At 40.3% G+C, this 15,830-nt stretch overlaps 1 protein-coding gene across 8 annotated transcripts; it reads left to right on the forward strand.

The window, feature by feature from the left end:
- Positions 1 to 70: 70 nt before the first annotated feature.
- Positions 71 to 15,257, forward strand: NDC80 (NDC80 kinetochore complex component). 8 transcript variants are annotated; one of them, XM_083450147.1, is made up of 17 exons: positions 71 to 310; positions 1,328 to 1,457; positions 2,929 to 3,018; positions 4,031 to 4,157; positions 4,686 to 4,858; positions 6,828 to 6,930; positions 7,908 to 7,997; positions 8,612 to 8,705; positions 10,033 to 10,139; positions 10,270 to 10,414; positions 10,975 to 11,180; positions 11,708 to 11,860; positions 12,272 to 12,361; positions 12,843 to 12,935; positions 13,419 to 13,549; positions 13,772 to 13,874; positions 14,819 to 15,257. In XM_083450147.1, the coding sequence occupies exons 2-17, from the start codon at positions 1,357 to 1,359 to the stop codon at positions 14,954 to 14,956; spliced, it is 1,944 nt and encodes a 647-aa protein (XP_083306273.1). In that variant the 5' UTR covers positions 71 to 310; positions 1,328 to 1,356; the 3' UTR covers positions 14,957 to 15,257. The 8 variants fall into 8 exon arrangements, with proteins under 8 accessions (XP_083306273.1, XP_083306278.1, XP_083306280.1 ...); XM_083450152.1 differs by having other exon boundaries at positions 79 to 157; positions 1,325 to 1,457; XM_083450154.1 differs by having other exon boundaries at positions 134 to 157.
- The last annotated feature ends 573 nt before the right edge of the window (positions 15,258 to 15,830 follow it).

The following is a 15,830-nucleotide window of genomic DNA, read 5'->3' on the forward strand; positions in this document are numbered from 1 at the left end:
GCCGCAGATAACCATAGAGATGAAAACGTATATACGGCCGTTGCGATATTTAGCCCGTGAAGAGCGGCTTCCTCTTTCTGAGGGAAGTGACGTTACCTCTCCTCCCTTCACGCTTTCTTATACTGAGGGCGTCACTGGTGACGTTCCTGATTGGCGGGTAATTTAAAAAAACAACAACCAACCAACCAAGAGCGGCTCCGCGGTTAGACCGAGAAGGGTCTAAACAACGGGACCGGGGGCTGAAAGCCCTTTGGCGCAGGCGCTGCAGGCCTTGAGTGGGGTCGGGGGTTCTTCAACTCGACGGAAGGAGGTGATGGCGGGGGGGGGGGGGACCTATGGGCGGGGAGAACCGTTTCTTTTCCCAGCGCCCTATGCAGGGAACGCCCTAATTTAAGGCTCCTCTGATCCTTCGCCGGTGGGCTGAGGCTCTGCGAAGCCTCCCGTCTCCTAATGTGAGATGCTTGGAAATATTCCTCTCTCTCTCTCCCATTCCATTGGAAAGAAACCCTCCCTTAACCGCACCTTCTGGCCTCGGTGTGTTCAAGCGGGAGTTTTATTTATTGCTCTCTGGTAAAAGGCTGCCCAGGGCTGCAGCCTCAAGGGACGAAAGTGCCCCCCCCCCCGGTTCTCTGCTTGCTTCCCTTCTCAGGAAGGGCGCAGTTCCCCTCGACCTACTCTGCCTAACCCAGGGTGAGGGTCAGTGGCTGGGGAGGTGTGTGCAGGCTGCTCTGGGTGGCATCCCTGAAGGAAATGACAAAAATGAGTTTTTAAAAATAATTTTTAAAAAATTGAGCTCACAAAACTTTTTAGTTCAGTCAACAAACGTAACGAAACGCGGCTGGCACTGGGCACCTTACCGCGGGGCCTGCATGGTGGCTTGGGCGCCTGCAGGCTCTGCGCCGCCTGAAACAGCAGCGTGGGACTTGTGTCTGCCCTCCTCCTCTCCCTCAGCCGCCTGACAGCTGAGGGGGTGGGGCTCCATGTAGTGTGCCTCCTCCCCAGCTGCAGGACGCCACACCTGGCACCCCAGCGGCTAGCTACACCACTGGCGAGGGTGCTGGAGCGTCCTCTCCTGCTATGGCGGCTCGAGGCCCTTTTCTCTATGGGGCAGGACTTTCGCCCCCCGAGATCCCCAGTCGCCTTCCTGCCTCGTGGTAGATGATGGTGACCTATTTATTTGTAGTCTGCCTTTTCCCTTGATGGGGTTCAAGGCAGCACACAGATAAAAAACCAACATAGACAGATGCCCAGCTTTTAAAAGAATAGCCTTGCTTGGACCTTCCCAGTTCTCTCGCTGACCAGGCAGTATCTTCACTCCCTCCAGCAGGCTTGCTCCTCTGCAGTTTGCCTACAACGATGCATCGCAACTCCAGTACCAGCCGCCTCAGCTGCCGGCAGTCCATCCATCCTCTCAGGGTGCAGGATACCAACAAGGCGGTGCCCAATACTCCTCTAACGTAAGTAACATAGGTAATTTCTCTTGTGGCGGGGTTTCATTCCTGAAAGACAAAAGGGGTCCTGGGATGCTGCTCAGAATCTTGAGTGTGTTATCTCCTGTCTAGCAGGTTACCCAATTGCATTATCTGGGTTTTGGCCACTCTTTCATTATTATAACTACTTAATTCCTGAATCCAGGTCACAGGCTCACCCTGTTCACACCTTAAATGTGCCCTTAAGGCAGGATTTGTGAGCACAGAGACAGTGGGGAGGTTTTTTCCCATTTCCTTCAACCTTGCAGAGAAATATTTGAGGTCATTTTGGGAAAGAGAAAATGGTTTCAGGACTTTTCTGTGGGTTTCAGACATGTGGTTTACATATTTGTATGTGTTTGCTTGGTACATTTATGAACATCGTGTGTGTGTGTGTGTGTGTGTGTGACCTTAAAATTCTTAGAACAGAACAAAACAACAACGACAAACCTGCCAATGCAATTCTCTGGTGACCTGCACCTGGAATGCTGGGTGCACTTCTGATCCTCATACCTTAAAAAGACATTGTAGAGCTAGAAAAGGGCAAACATAATGTTCAAGGTGGGGAGCAGCTATGCGGAAAGGCTACAGCAGGCTTCCTCAAACTCGGCCCTCCAATTCCCATGATCCTTAGCTAGCAGGACCAGTGGTCAGGAATGGTAGGAATTATAGTCTCAAAACATCTGGAGGGCCAAGTTTGAGGAAGCCTGGGCTTACAGCATCAGGGCCTTTTTAAGCTTAGGGAAAAGGCAGGTAAGCAGCCAGGGAAGGGCATGATGGAAGTATAAAGTTATACATGATGAGTTTGATTGGGGATAGTGTTTCTTCCTCTTTATCAGAACCAGGGGACATTAAGTGAACATGAATGCTGAGAGCTTCAGGGCAGACAAAAGGAAGTATTTCTTAACGTAGCACATAGTTAAGCCATGGAATTTACTACCACATGTAGGGGTGGCCACCAACATGAATTATTTTTAAAAAGGGCTAGACAAATTTATGGAGGATAAAACTATGCTCTACCTCCACTAGTAGAGGTGGTATACCTCTGAATACCAGTTCCTGGAAATTGCAAGTGGAAGAAGCAATGTTCCACTCAGATCTCATCCACAAACTTCCCATAAGCTTCTCACTGGTAACATCTTTCAGCAAGGTTTGTCTTACATTCTTAAAGTACACATTTTGAAAATTGGAGTCCTATTGATGTCTGGTTTCTATTTTAATGAGATTATTAAAGGTGTTGTATATAGCACATTAAAAATAAGCATAAGTCACAGTAAAAGGTCTTTTTTTAAGGGTAAGCAAGAGTAAAAGTAATTAAGTGGATGTATATCGAACTTAATGTATGCAGACTAACAACATCTGTATTGCACTTTGATACTAATAGCTGGCAACTTAAATGAACAGAATTTAAAGGTAACTTATTTCACTATGATGTGTGCAAATCAATATTCTTTTCAAGACAAGAGAGGAGGACAACCTTTGGAAAGCTGAGTGTGGGGAAACGTGGATCAGTGACATCGGAAAGGAAAACCAGTTTCTTTGGCAAAAGGTAATAGAACACACAGACAAAAACTCCTGAAAGGCCTACACTTGGCAGAATATTTTTAAAAAGAAATGGGCATGAGGCTATTTAAGCCACAGCACCATTTAGAAGGCTGGAACAGTGTAACTTTGTGATGCTATTTCCAGCCAGCGGAAATGCTGCAACACTGTTATTTCCTATGCTTGGAAGTACCAGCTTAGAAGCTATACCTACCTGTCAGATGGCAATGGTGGTTGCTCGTGAGTAACCAGTCAGGACTCCGACCTGTCTTTTACAGGTTTTATTTTGGTGCAAAACTATTTACAGTGCAGAACCACAAGTTCATGTCTGCCTCAATCGCTAGCAGAATCCGGGAGTGGTCGTTTCCAGGTCCTCCCCCAACATAAGAGCTTAGTCACCCCCAGCCTTTTCCTTCCTTCTTTGTGTTTTGCACCTCTGCGTAGGGTGGGCGACGGAAGAGGCGTGCTTCCCTCCTGGCCAGAAGCGGAGCTGAGGCTCCCGGCAGCATTTCCCCTCCCTAACCCCAAAGGTGTGGCTTTCCCCACCCTCAGACTGGCGAGGTGCGTCGCTGGAGCTCCCAGCAGCATCTTCTGGTCCCTCCCCCTCTTCCCCACTGGAGGTATGGCTTTCCCACCACAGGAAGAGGAATGCTTCGCAAGATTTTCGGAGGTTCCCTGTAACCCAACTGCCCCTTTGCTTCCTTTCCCTGTTCCGATGGCAGTCCCCTGACACTACCCTTTGAATGTGGGAGAACTCTACGTTGCTTTGTTTTTTCAAGCCAGATATAGAGCAGTTTAACACTTTTATTTGGCTAGAAAGAACAATAAGAATACCTTAGGAAAAGGAAAACCCCCCACTTCACTTTAATTTTCTGGTGGAATACTGTGGTGTGGCAAGTTGAATGACTTTGTCAACTGTGAGTCTGACTTATTCTTGTAACCTAACACTTGTGTCCAAGTAGCTCTGTTTGCGTAGTAGCAGCTAACTTGAGATTGTCATCTTACTCCTTTGTTTCTAGGACCAGTGGCCCTGGAAGCTTACGAAGCAGCCAGTATGGGGCATTCGGGAATATGGAAAAGATCAAGGAACCTAGGCCACTTCATGATAAAGCATACGTCCAGCAATGTATCCGACAACTCTACGAAGTACTTTTAAACTACTTATATCTGGCCTGGGTTTAGAATATTTAGCTGATTTTAGTTGCCCCTGATTGATCCACCTTAGGAATCTCATTGTAAGATAAAAAGGGTAAAAAAAATACCCTAAATAAATGAGCAGCTGGATTTTTTTAAGTGTTAAATACTTCGATACAGTTATTTTTTAAAAAATGAAAGGTGCTTGGTGCTGTTAGAAGAGGCATTCCTTTCTTTTATACTGGTGGGGGGATGCCTTTTCTAAGATGCCACCTTCTGAAGAAAGGATTTTTTAAAAAGCCAGCAACATACAAGACAAGTATTTTTGCTCATACAAGTCTTTGTAGACAAATTCATTTAACTTGCACAGTTAGCTTTATTTGAGTAGTGCCCTAATTTGGATTGTGTGGCTTCATGCTGCTCTGGCGTGAAATCTAACATATGTACACTATGTATAAGCTGCTCATAGAGCTTTACTGTAATAAGAGGTATAATTTTTAAATAACTAAATGTGATAGAAATATAACTTTCCCCCCTCAGTTTCTTACTACATATGGATATGGTCCTACCGTCTCTATGAAGTCACTCCAGGCTCCATCTACTAAGGACTTTGTGAAAATCTTCACTTTTATTTATGGGCAATTTTGCCCTTCTTATGAGCTTCCCAGTTCTAAGTTTGAAGAAGAAATTCCAAGAAATTTTAAAGAGCTTGGGTAAGTACCAGGATAATATACTATATGCACATTTTTGTCAGTATGATGACGTTGTCTACACTGCTAAAAAACAGGAAACTCTGACCCATGGGCCGAACTTCACCCACCAGATTGTTTAAGGGAAGCCACAACCATCCTCCCTATGTAGGGAAAATTTGGAGATTCCCTTATTGGAGGTCAATAATAAGATAATGATTGCATTTGCAAAGTAGCAACCCCAATTGTGGAAGTCACTACAAAGGATTCAAAGACAATACATGCATGCACATAGCATTGTAAAATCATTAAACCCACCCCTTCATTACGTTAGTTCAACACAGTCATAAAACATTTCAGCAACACTAATTAGCACTTTACACTTTTTGACATGCTTCCAGGTGAAGGCACCATCACACTCTGACCCTCAAACTGAGGGAGGAAGGAGCCACTAGGGGCCAGAGCCAAGAAACATATTGCAAGTCTTCTCAATGGACTTCATCACATTGATTTAACCTTTTATCAAGGGGCAGTTTCCTCTGTAGCTCAGGTTCCCCCCCCCCCTTCTGTGCCCAATACAAAACCTGTAGGCACAATGTATGGCATTTGTTTTAATCTGAAATAACTACCATTGTGTAGTCCACTGGCTCATTATTCATAAACCACTGGCTCACATTAAGAATACTATTTCATATTTATCAAAAATGTAGAAATATAATCCATCTTTCCTACTTTGTGTAGGAAAGGATAATTGGCTAGATCTAAACAGATCAAGGAAGCATTTCAGTTAAATGCATTGTGAACTTTATGAGAAATTGTGTTGGCAAAAATGGAACTCCACAGCGCCATCTGGTGTCACTGTTATAATTCATCCGTATGCAGTGGTACCTTGGTACTCAAACGGCTTGGCTCCCAAACAAATCGGCTCCCGAACACTGCAAACCTGGAAGTGAGCCGGTTTGAGAATGTTTTTTGGAAGCCAAATGTCCGACGCAGCTTCCCGGCTTCTGATGGAGTGCAGGAAGCTCCTGCAGCCAATCGGAAGCTGCACCTTGGTTTTCAAACAGTTTTGGGAGTCGAACGGACTCCAGAACAGATTAAGTTCGAGAACCAAGGTACCACTGTAAAACACACATAAAACACATTTTCTTTACCAATCTAGCTGAGTCCATTATATGTATAACTAGAGATTCTACTCTGTGTCAATCATTCTCTTGAAGTGCTTGAGTATACAGCATGTGGTCTATCTCACTAACACATTGGCACAAAGCAAGTATGTTGCAAATATTGACTGGGTGACAATTATGCAACGAGCCTTGACTTTAACCTGGTCCTGCTAGCTTTGATAACCTGTTGTTATCTTTTGACACAGGCATAGTCAACACGCTATGCACAGCCAACTTAAACGGCCAAATTGTGGATTGTAAGAAATAACAATAACTGAACCTTGGGCAGAGCAATCCTAAATGGGGCGAGGGAGTAACTGAATGGTAGAGAAGAGTCACTGCCACATCCAAAGCCTTGCTGCTTATACTGGTATAGTGTGTTTGTGTGAGAGGCACAGATATGTGGTCTGTCTCTTACTGCAGTAGCACCAGGCTGGGGCACCTATGGAGTCCTACTAGGGGACCTCTCAGCAGGAAGCAGTCGTGGATCCAACAGATCCTTAGCTAGCTCTGCTCCACCACTGTATTGCCCTGAATCAGAGCCCTACACTGGCTACCAGTGATTGGATCATTGCTAGCAGTAAATAGCTTCTCAACTGACTGCTTTTGGCAACCACAACAAGGTCTCTCAGGTGGTTGGATTTTGCGGACAAATAACCATATCCTAATCTCTAGTGGGGTTGATGCATAATCAAAGTGGAGGGGGAAAATGCTTTTCATATCTGACTACACTTCCTAACCTTAATATTAAATAGCATATATTTTTGTATCTTTTAAAAATCAAAATATATTACACAGCCTTTTAATATTTTCTACTTCTGTTATAGATACCCCTTTGCATTGTCAAAAAGTGCTATGTGCACAGTGGGGGCACCGCATACGTGGCCTCAGATTGTAGGAGCTCTGGTCTGGCTGACAGATTGTGTCAAGGTACCACAATGCCATTGGAATAAGTATCCAGTTACTTTTACAGGGTTTGCAAGTACAGTGGTGCCCCGCAAGACGAATGCCTCGCAAGACGGAAAACCCGCAAGACGGAAAACCCGCAAGACGAAAGGGTTTTCCGTCTGCAGAGGCGCTTCGCAAGACGAATTTCCCTATGGGCTTGCTTCGCAAGACAAAAAATGACGAAAAAATCGATTTATTTTTTTTATTTATTTTTTTGCTCCAAAACCCCTTATTCTGAATCGCTAAGCTGCTAAAAGCATTTTAGCAGCAAAACCGCTAATCCCCCCCTAAAAAAGCCGTTTTTAGCCCTTTTTTAGCCAATAGCGCTAATAGCGCTACTCCGTCAATGGGCTTGCTTCGCAAGACGAAAAAACCGCAAGACGAAAAGACTCCCGGAACGGATTCTTTTCGTCTTGCGAGGCACCACTGTACTGTAAATCAAACATGGAAAGCTCGGGTTTACTTTTGCTTTTTATATTTTTATAAACATGGAAACTCTAAACATGGAAAGCTTGGGTTTACTTTTACTTTTTATATTTTTATAAACATGGAAACTCTAAACATTTTATATTGGTCAGGTAAACTCGTAGCCATTTTGGACTCATTGTTCTTCTGGTGATTTTGGCAGCCAGGTTCTTTGCAACTTAAGAGTTCTAGAACTACTTTGACTTTAGGTGATACAGAGAAGGCTCGGCCAAAGCAATAATATCTAGGTAATTTTAATACTGCATTTTCTTGGTTACATCTATTTTGGTATATGTGGTATTGACAAGAGATTTGTACAGCTTCATTGCTGTTACTAAGGAAACCTACATACTCCTGTATAAATGTAAGAAATCTACTTTGCACATTTATTCATGAACTGCACTGGTCTACAGCAGCAGCTAGGTATCGGCTGTATTCTGTTGAATAGCACTAATTCATGCATGTTAATATATGATCTTCTCTGTCCTTTTCAGTTGTCTTTTTATTTGAAAGAAAACATGCCATCATTTGATGAAGGGCAGACCTTGGAAGGAGAGACTGAAGATGGAATTATACATAACAAAGTATGTGACATGAAATATCAGGAAATGTGCTATTTTTGCAAGAACACAAAAAAGCAATGGTCTGGTCTAAAGGAAGAGACAGCTTCTCTTCCCCTCCCTCCTGATTCCCCCAACTCTGCCCCAACAGTCTCTTCACCTGTGAGCCTACACATAGGCACAGAGCTTAGAAAATTTTGAGAGAAACAAAAAATTGCTACTGAGGTCTACTAATCTCATGCTTTAATTCCTGTTAATAGGCAGGGATGAGTATCCATCTGAGAATTTTATAATTCCATTTGTTTCAACAGTGTATCATTACCACCTCTTCTTTGCTCTCCCCCCACACACATTGGTGTATTTCCAAAATACAGCACCCCTAAAGCACCCTGCCAGTGTAGTTAGGAGACAGAATCACGTGCCTAATGTCCCTCAAAAAAAAAATAATTAATTTGTTTGAAGTTCCATTAAAGCTCTAGCTAAAATGCAGCTGATTCCAGGAAATGTAGAAATAAATAACTTGGTAACTCATCTTGGATTATTTTATAGACTTACTACATAATACAGTTCTGATTGGCCTCTGCTTATGTAGTTAAGAATCCCTATAATGAAACTGACTTGCCTAACTTTATCTGCAGCTTTTTCTAGACTACACTATAAAATGTTATGACCATTTTATGAGGGGTGGAGACAGCTTTGAAGAATTTGATGCTGAAATATACTCCAAATTAAGTAAGTAGTTTTCATTTAAAAACTAAATAGAACTCAATGGGTGCAAATGCTAACCTTGTGGTTTCTTCAGCACTTTTCTGTAGTTAACAGATTTTTTAAAAATTGTTAACCCATAGTGAACTTGTTGAAATATAATCAATCATTTAGTTAGGTGGAAGAATCGTATCTCAAAACCTTCTCACTTTGCCCAGCAACCTTTTCTGTGAACCAAAGTATTTATATCTAGCCTCTAGAAGTCATATGGATAAAAACAGTCCAACGCAGTCCAGGTATCTTTAGGAAACCCTATCCCTGGCTAAAGTAATAATTGATTATAAAAAATAAACAATCTGTGCTTGATAAACTACAGTTCCTGCATTTTATCAGTTTATTCTGACAGGCATGGGCTAGTTTTTAGGTCATTGGGGCATTCTGGTTAATAGTCCATAGGTATTTAATATTAAATATTGCTATTTGGCAGTATCCAGGTCCACAGCAGAGCTGCTACACTGGAGTAATGTGGGTAAGAGTATAGGATGCTTGATTAATTTTTAGCAAAATTATGGGGACTGATTTTTTTTTAAAGCCTCATAGACGTGGTGGTGGGAATAGTATTAGTGTCTCAAACAGCTTCAACCAGGCATCAAGTCTTCCTGTGCACACTATGTTTTGACAGAGAAATATGTGATGAACTAGTTAAAGCTTGGTACTTTAAATTCTCGTCCTCATGCATTTGCCTTCCTTTCCATCTTTCCCTGAAATCTATTCCTTTTTTGATGTTGCCCATTTACATTTTGATGTTGCCCATTTACATTTCCTTATGGTGTTTCCATTTATCTGGTAGTTTCCATTTCCCCTATCCACCCAAACTATTCTAGCCTTTGTTGAACTGTAATATATTAAAAATGGTCCTAGGACATGCTCTCAGACCCATGATGTAGCTTTTTTGCTAATTATGTACCGACATTGCCTGGATAATTGACTACCTGGGAGCCCTTTGTACACCACCTTGAGTTCAATGATGAAATAAAGGTGGAATATAAATGCACCGAATAAAAATAAGTGCTAATTGAAACTTTTACTGTATTCATCACACACAACTTGTATTTCATGTAAACAAGTGACAAAGTATTCCACACAGAGAGCAGTTAGGGCAATCTATTCTGCAATGCGGCAACTTTATTCCTTTTGTACATTGCATTGCAAAATAGCAGTGGCTTGTAAAATCTGCAGAAGCCTGTGCAAATTTGCTTCCTAATGTATTCTTTGTTCTGAGCTCCCTATTTTGGTATAATTGGTTTGTTGAGTTATTAGCAGGTTATTTTGACTTTTTTTCTTTTTCTTTCAGAGGATCTGTTTAAGATAAATGAACATCATTTGGAGGCGTTTGAAGCAGAACTAAAAAAGCTGAACGAGGAGATTGCAAAGCGTGAGAAGGAGAGAGAAAGTGAACCAGTGTGTAAATGGCTGTGGGAATACTATTTAAAATATCTTCCCCACATTTGTTTTATCTGCCATTCAGGATATGATTTCATTGCAGTATGTCAACTTATCTATTGTGGGCATTTGTTTTCTTTTTTTAAAGGACCGTTTAGGGAATCTACGGAAACTGAAATCATCTTTAAAGGCAGATGTTCAGAAATATAATGCTTACATGGCCAACCTGGAATCTCGCTCAAATGCGTTCAGTCAAAAATCAAAGAGTATTACGGAGGAGTTGGAGGCTGGTGGTAAGGACAAAACACTGCTCAACAGTAACTTGCTGTATAACTTATTCCATTGTCCCATCTAAGGTTTTCTAAAATAAAATATTGTGCATACCTCTGTATTGTAGTGAACTTTCTCCAAAGGAGGGATTTGCAGGGAAATTATTTGTTTTTGAACTACTCTGAGCTGGTAAACAAAGTCAAGTTAGTCATATGAAGATAATTTTTAGATCTAAAATAAAGGTACCCTTAAAGTATATAGGGCATATTCCAAACTATAAGACAGGTTCTTTTTTGTGGTATTTCCCAAGTGCCAGGAAAAAAATAACACTGAGATTATCTATCTCTTCCCTTCATAATTTTGGTAAGTTTCTCATTTCTTTCAATAAGTTTCAGTTTGTGAAAAAGCAGAATTCCACTTGAGAACTCAAGTTCCAGACACTCTGGAATTCTATCCACAAATGCGTTTTAAGCTAATTTAAAAGAAGTAGAAATGAGTACTGTGATCTGCAGCAACATCTTCGTAATTGGTTCTGTTTTTCATTTTGGGTTCCTAACAAAGTTTTACATGTTCTTAAATTTAGCCATGGAAATGGAAGCCCTGAAACAAGAGAATGCTCAACTGAAGTACATTTGTGATAATCAGAAGCACTCAGTTGCAGATATTGAGAGGCTAAAGAGTGAAATAGAGGAGTTGCTGCAGACAGTCAATAAAAAAACCAAGGAACTGGAGACAGAGCAACATCACTTGTGGAATGAGGAATTAAAATACGCTAGAGGAAAAGAAGAGGTATGTGAATCTACACTAATGTTTTGAAATCAGATATTCTGGCCACTCACAAAGTCTGCTACTTTATGCTTTATAAACTGGATGAAATTGCAGAGCTTGATTCTTGTGGTAGAAGTGTGATTGCTAGAATCCTAACAGTTTCTCAGGCAGCTAGAGCATGGGGTATAGCCACGATTTTGCTTTTAGTCTTTAACTTAAGCAATAGTAGTTGCAGTTCTGTTTGCCTGACACTGGATCCTGTTTCAGCTACAACAGTGCATATTTTTGTTGAGAATTGGTGTAGCAAAAATGACTTGGATCAACTGCTGCCTGGGCCACTATAGTCTAACAACTACTTAACTTTTTACTGAATCACACTCTGAAAGACAATACAGGAAGGGTATTTTTTCCATGTTGAATTACAAAACAAATGTGAACCAAGAAAGCACCAAATACTTTAGGTTTTGTTTCCTTGCTCTTGTCAATTTATCAACTGCAGTGTTTTAAAGCTGTACCTCTTTTTGTGTCCCCCCCCCCCCCTTTAACAGATTGAAGCCCAATTGGCAGAGTTCCATAGAGGGGCTCGAAAGCTGAAACTAATACCTATAAATTCAGAGAACTCCGGTGGCCTTGATTTTGAGATTAAGTTTAAGCCAGATTCAGGGCCAAACTGTCTGGTCAAATACAGAGAACAAATTCATGTAAGTGTATGCTTATGTTTTGGTATAAATAGTCCTCTTTAAAAAACCATGCAAAGTGTGTGTAGGGTAGATTTTAACATTGCTTACAAATGAAGAACACTTAGCAGAACTAATCTGTCCTACTTGTGGACTTCCCATAGGCTCCTGGATGGCAACTTGGTAAAGAGGATGCTGGCTGTCCTTATGATAGAATGGATAATGAATCAGAATGATAGTGTATTATCATAAATTTATTAAAATATAACTAGGTCTTCCAAAGTTGTCACAGTGGGATAAGGATGCAAGCAGTCAGGACTAATTTGGCCCCTTGGGTATCCTATCAGTTCATGGAAATCTCTTTCACTCAGTTTTTGTCTCTCTCTCTCTCCCACACCCCCCCCCCCCTTTACAATATCTCTATAACCATTACAGGTCCCACTTAAGCACCTCATAAGCAATACTGAAGACGAAATTGAAAGTGCAATAAAGAGAAAAATTGGTCTAGAAGAGGCCTTAGAACAGGTGAGTGTCCAAATACTTTGGCTCCAATCGGAAGCCACTGCCTTTCAAAATTTTAACTGTCCCCAAAACAAAAAATATAAACTAAGTAGATTTGTGTTTGTGGTTAAGTACAGGTAGCTAGTTAGTAGTGGAGGGAATAGCTGAATGAATAGTGGAATGAAGAAAAGACAGGGAACTATTGTTGCCTTTAATCCCTTTTCAGCTACACACTTAACTTCTCTGAATGTAGATATAGCTCATGCATTTTCAAACCCTGTTCTGCATGTAGGCTAAGTAGTGAAGGTTTAGATTCTTGAGATGCCAAATCTGACAATATGATTGATTCTAAACTCATTCCCTGATCCTCTAAGGCAGCACGTTAGGAGTGTTCTGTCTGCCACCACTGGAAGTATAGATGTCTAAGAAAAGGACTTGATACAGGGGCTACTTTGTTCCTTTCTTCTGCTATTGATATCTTTTTATTAAATGCACATTTTTAAAGGGAAGCACAATGGTAGCAGAGCAGAACAGCACTCTGAAAATGCTAAGAGAAGAAGGCCAAAAAATGGAAGATCATTATCAGCAAATAATGAAGGTAGGTAAAGTGTTGCTTAAACAGGTTTGAACACTTACAAAACAGTAATTTGTTTACTGTATTGCTAGTCTGCATCTATTTATAAATATATGTTTCTAAATAATTCCTTTAAAGTGCTGACTTAGGACAATGAATGTTTGCTTTTATGAAATGACGTCTGAAATTGGGAAATGGTTGACTACTTCAATTGGCAGGCATGTAAGAGACAAACTGCTTGTGACAGATAGTGTGTCTGAATTTTCATGAAAGCTTGAGGATACACCACAAGAGTCTTTTCACAGCCTCCACCTGGAATGGGAGCTAATTATCTGCTGGTGAAGAAAAATATTCCCTATCCTAGAGCAATATTGCGGAATTGAAGCAAGGCCACTATATTTTATATTTATAGCCCTCCTCCCAATTTCCTCTTTGAATAGTGTCTATATACATGTTACAACCATGTCATTACATTAATGTATTCTGAAGTGATCATTCATATTGCAGAAAACTGAAGAAGAGGAAGAAAAAGGTATCCAAGAGCTGGAATCGTTGGAAAAACATAAATATTTGCTTGAGGGTGGAGTCAATGAAGGTGTCAGTGAAGCTAAGAAAGAGCTACAAGAACTCGAATGCCAGTAAGTCTATCGAGATGTAGATGTAGGGTGTGTTTTAAAATATGCTAATGTATCTGAATTTTGTTGCTCTTCTGCAAGTGCTCAGTTATTTTTGAACAGTATCTATATTGAATGAATGTGCAAGAAAAAATCTAACACCAAATTTGGTATGCCTTCACCCATTAAAATATATAAGCATACTTAACAGTTTTGGATTGTAGTCATGATGTATTTACTCCCCAGATACCAAGTGGTTATGAAAACAACATCGGAAGAGAAACGGAGAGTGCATAAAAATCTACAACTCTGTCTGGAACTGACATCTAGCCATCTTGTGTCTGTAAAGGTAACTAATTCTACACTTAAACTGTTGTTTATTTCCATCAATCTGTGATTCCTTAAATGCTTATTCTTTCTTTAAGTGCTTATTTCTTCATGAGCGACCATACATAGCTTAATAACCATGCATGTGTTTTTCATATGGAGGGGCTATAGCTCAGTAACAGAGCAGAAAGATGTGCAAGCAGAAAGACCCAGGTTCAGTTCCTTGCATCTCCATGAGATAGGTGATGAGAAAGCCCTCAGTCTGAGTCATTGGAGTGCTGCTACCAGTCAGAACAGAGAGCACTGAGTTTAGGTGGAGCAAGTGACCCGATTAGGTACATGGAAGCTTTGCAAATTGTGGGGAGATAAAATCATTTGGTACTTTCATATTATATTCCTGCTTCCATATATGTGTTGGAATTATGCCTGATAAAATACTACATATTATAGTTTAAGATTCATAGGTAGGTGTATTTCTCTGGCGGCTTAGAAAGAAGGCAAGCAACTGCATATTGCAGGGTGGTTAGACTACATGATCCTCAGGACCCCTTCCAACTCTATGATGCTATGGGATTACTAATTTATTAAAATCATGCTATGGTAGTTTCTAAAAAAAAATAATCCTGATCATACTGTATGATTTACTGCACCAGGCGGGATGGCCATGTTTATTTGAATGCGCATCTAATTGAGGGCAACAAAGTGCATTGGATGTATGCCTATGGTTCCTGATCCAACAAATGATATGCATGCAATAGCTTGTTTCTCTGTGTTGGTTTTCTTATCTGGGTCTGGACAAGAGTTTCTAGCAAGATGATGAGACATATTCCCAACATAACTTTGATTATGTTGCTTCTCCACAATGTTTGTTTTGTTTTTATAAAAGGTAAAAGGTTGAAATTTCTGTTCTGCTGCTATGCCTTTCAAAAATACAGTTCTAAAATCTGACCTCTTATTTTATTCTAGACCTACCTGACTGAGCAAAATGCAAAAGTTGATAAGGCATTTGGTAAACTGATGTCTGAAGATCCATTGGCAAACTTGAAAGAAATCCTAAATAGTTACAAAAAGAAGGTCGAGACTTTGTATGCCTCAGAAAAATGAGAGTGAAAACCTATTTGAATCTTTTACAAATAACATTATGCTATGCTATGCTATGCTATGCTATGCTTTACTTTATTTCCATATATTCCAGTTTAGCATGTAAGTATTTCAAAGATGAGAAAGTTTTCTTTTTAGAAAAATAAAAGCTGTGTTGATCCAGTACTGTGTTATCACATCCTGTTAATGTTCATTTAATGCCCTTACTTGAATGGGACTTAGCATCATGGATAGGCGTACACACTACACCTTTTCTAAGATGCTATCTGTCTCATTCACTTTTTGTAAATTGTTGCAGCCCTTCTTCAAAAATATTCTTGCAGGCAAATGGCTTCGTTTTTTATAATGATATACCAAAATCAATATACAAAACAAACTGTAGATACAAAGACTGTTCTTATACCAGCTTGTTTTTTGACACATATAACTATTTTCCTATTAATATTGGGTTAAGTAATTTCAAAAGGCAATTAAGGGTTGGGACTTGGTCTAGTGAGCTATTTAGCACTATCTAAATTATCTGTTAAACTACTAATTTGTATAGTTCCCTGAAGAGTTTAATAACACGTACATGTTTTGTTAAATTTTATACTTTTTATCATTTGTATTATCCTATTGTGTATTATTTTTGTGTGTTATCCATAGTTACCTTTATTAAATAGATGTTGCTTGCTACCCTGTGCTATATGCTATGGTGGTTTTTAAAATATATGAATGATGGCCACTATCCTGGTCCTCAAGAAGGTCACCAAAGTTTTTCAAGGTGAAACCACTGTTACTAAGATAAGCTATGAGCACGTAGTGGAAGGTGACCATGGTTTCTTCAGAAATACCCATGACATTGTTTGTACAGATACGAACTGAAATGCAAAGTTCT

Source organism: Podarcis tiliguerta (assembly GCF_965153285.1).
Source record: "Podarcis tiliguerta genome assembly, chromosome: 7".
NCBI classification, from domain to species: domain Eukaryota; kingdom Metazoa; phylum Chordata; class Lepidosauria; order Squamata; family Lacertidae; genus Podarcis; species Podarcis tiliguerta.

Excerpts from the sequence above, each read along its gene's own strand:
- NDC80 (XM_083450147.1), top strand. The coding sequence starts at position 1,357 with ATGCATCGCAACTCCAGTACCAGCCGCCTCAGCTGCCGGCAGTCCATC. Across the intron at positions 1,458-2,928 it reads GTGCCCAATACTCCTCTAAC|ACAAGAGAGGAGGACAACCT; the intron begins GTAAGTAACATA and ends ATTCTTTTCAAG. Across the intron at positions 7,998-8,611 it reads ATGGAATTATACATAACAAA|CTTTTTCTAGACTACACTAT; the intron begins GTATGTGACATG and ends CTTTATCTGCAG.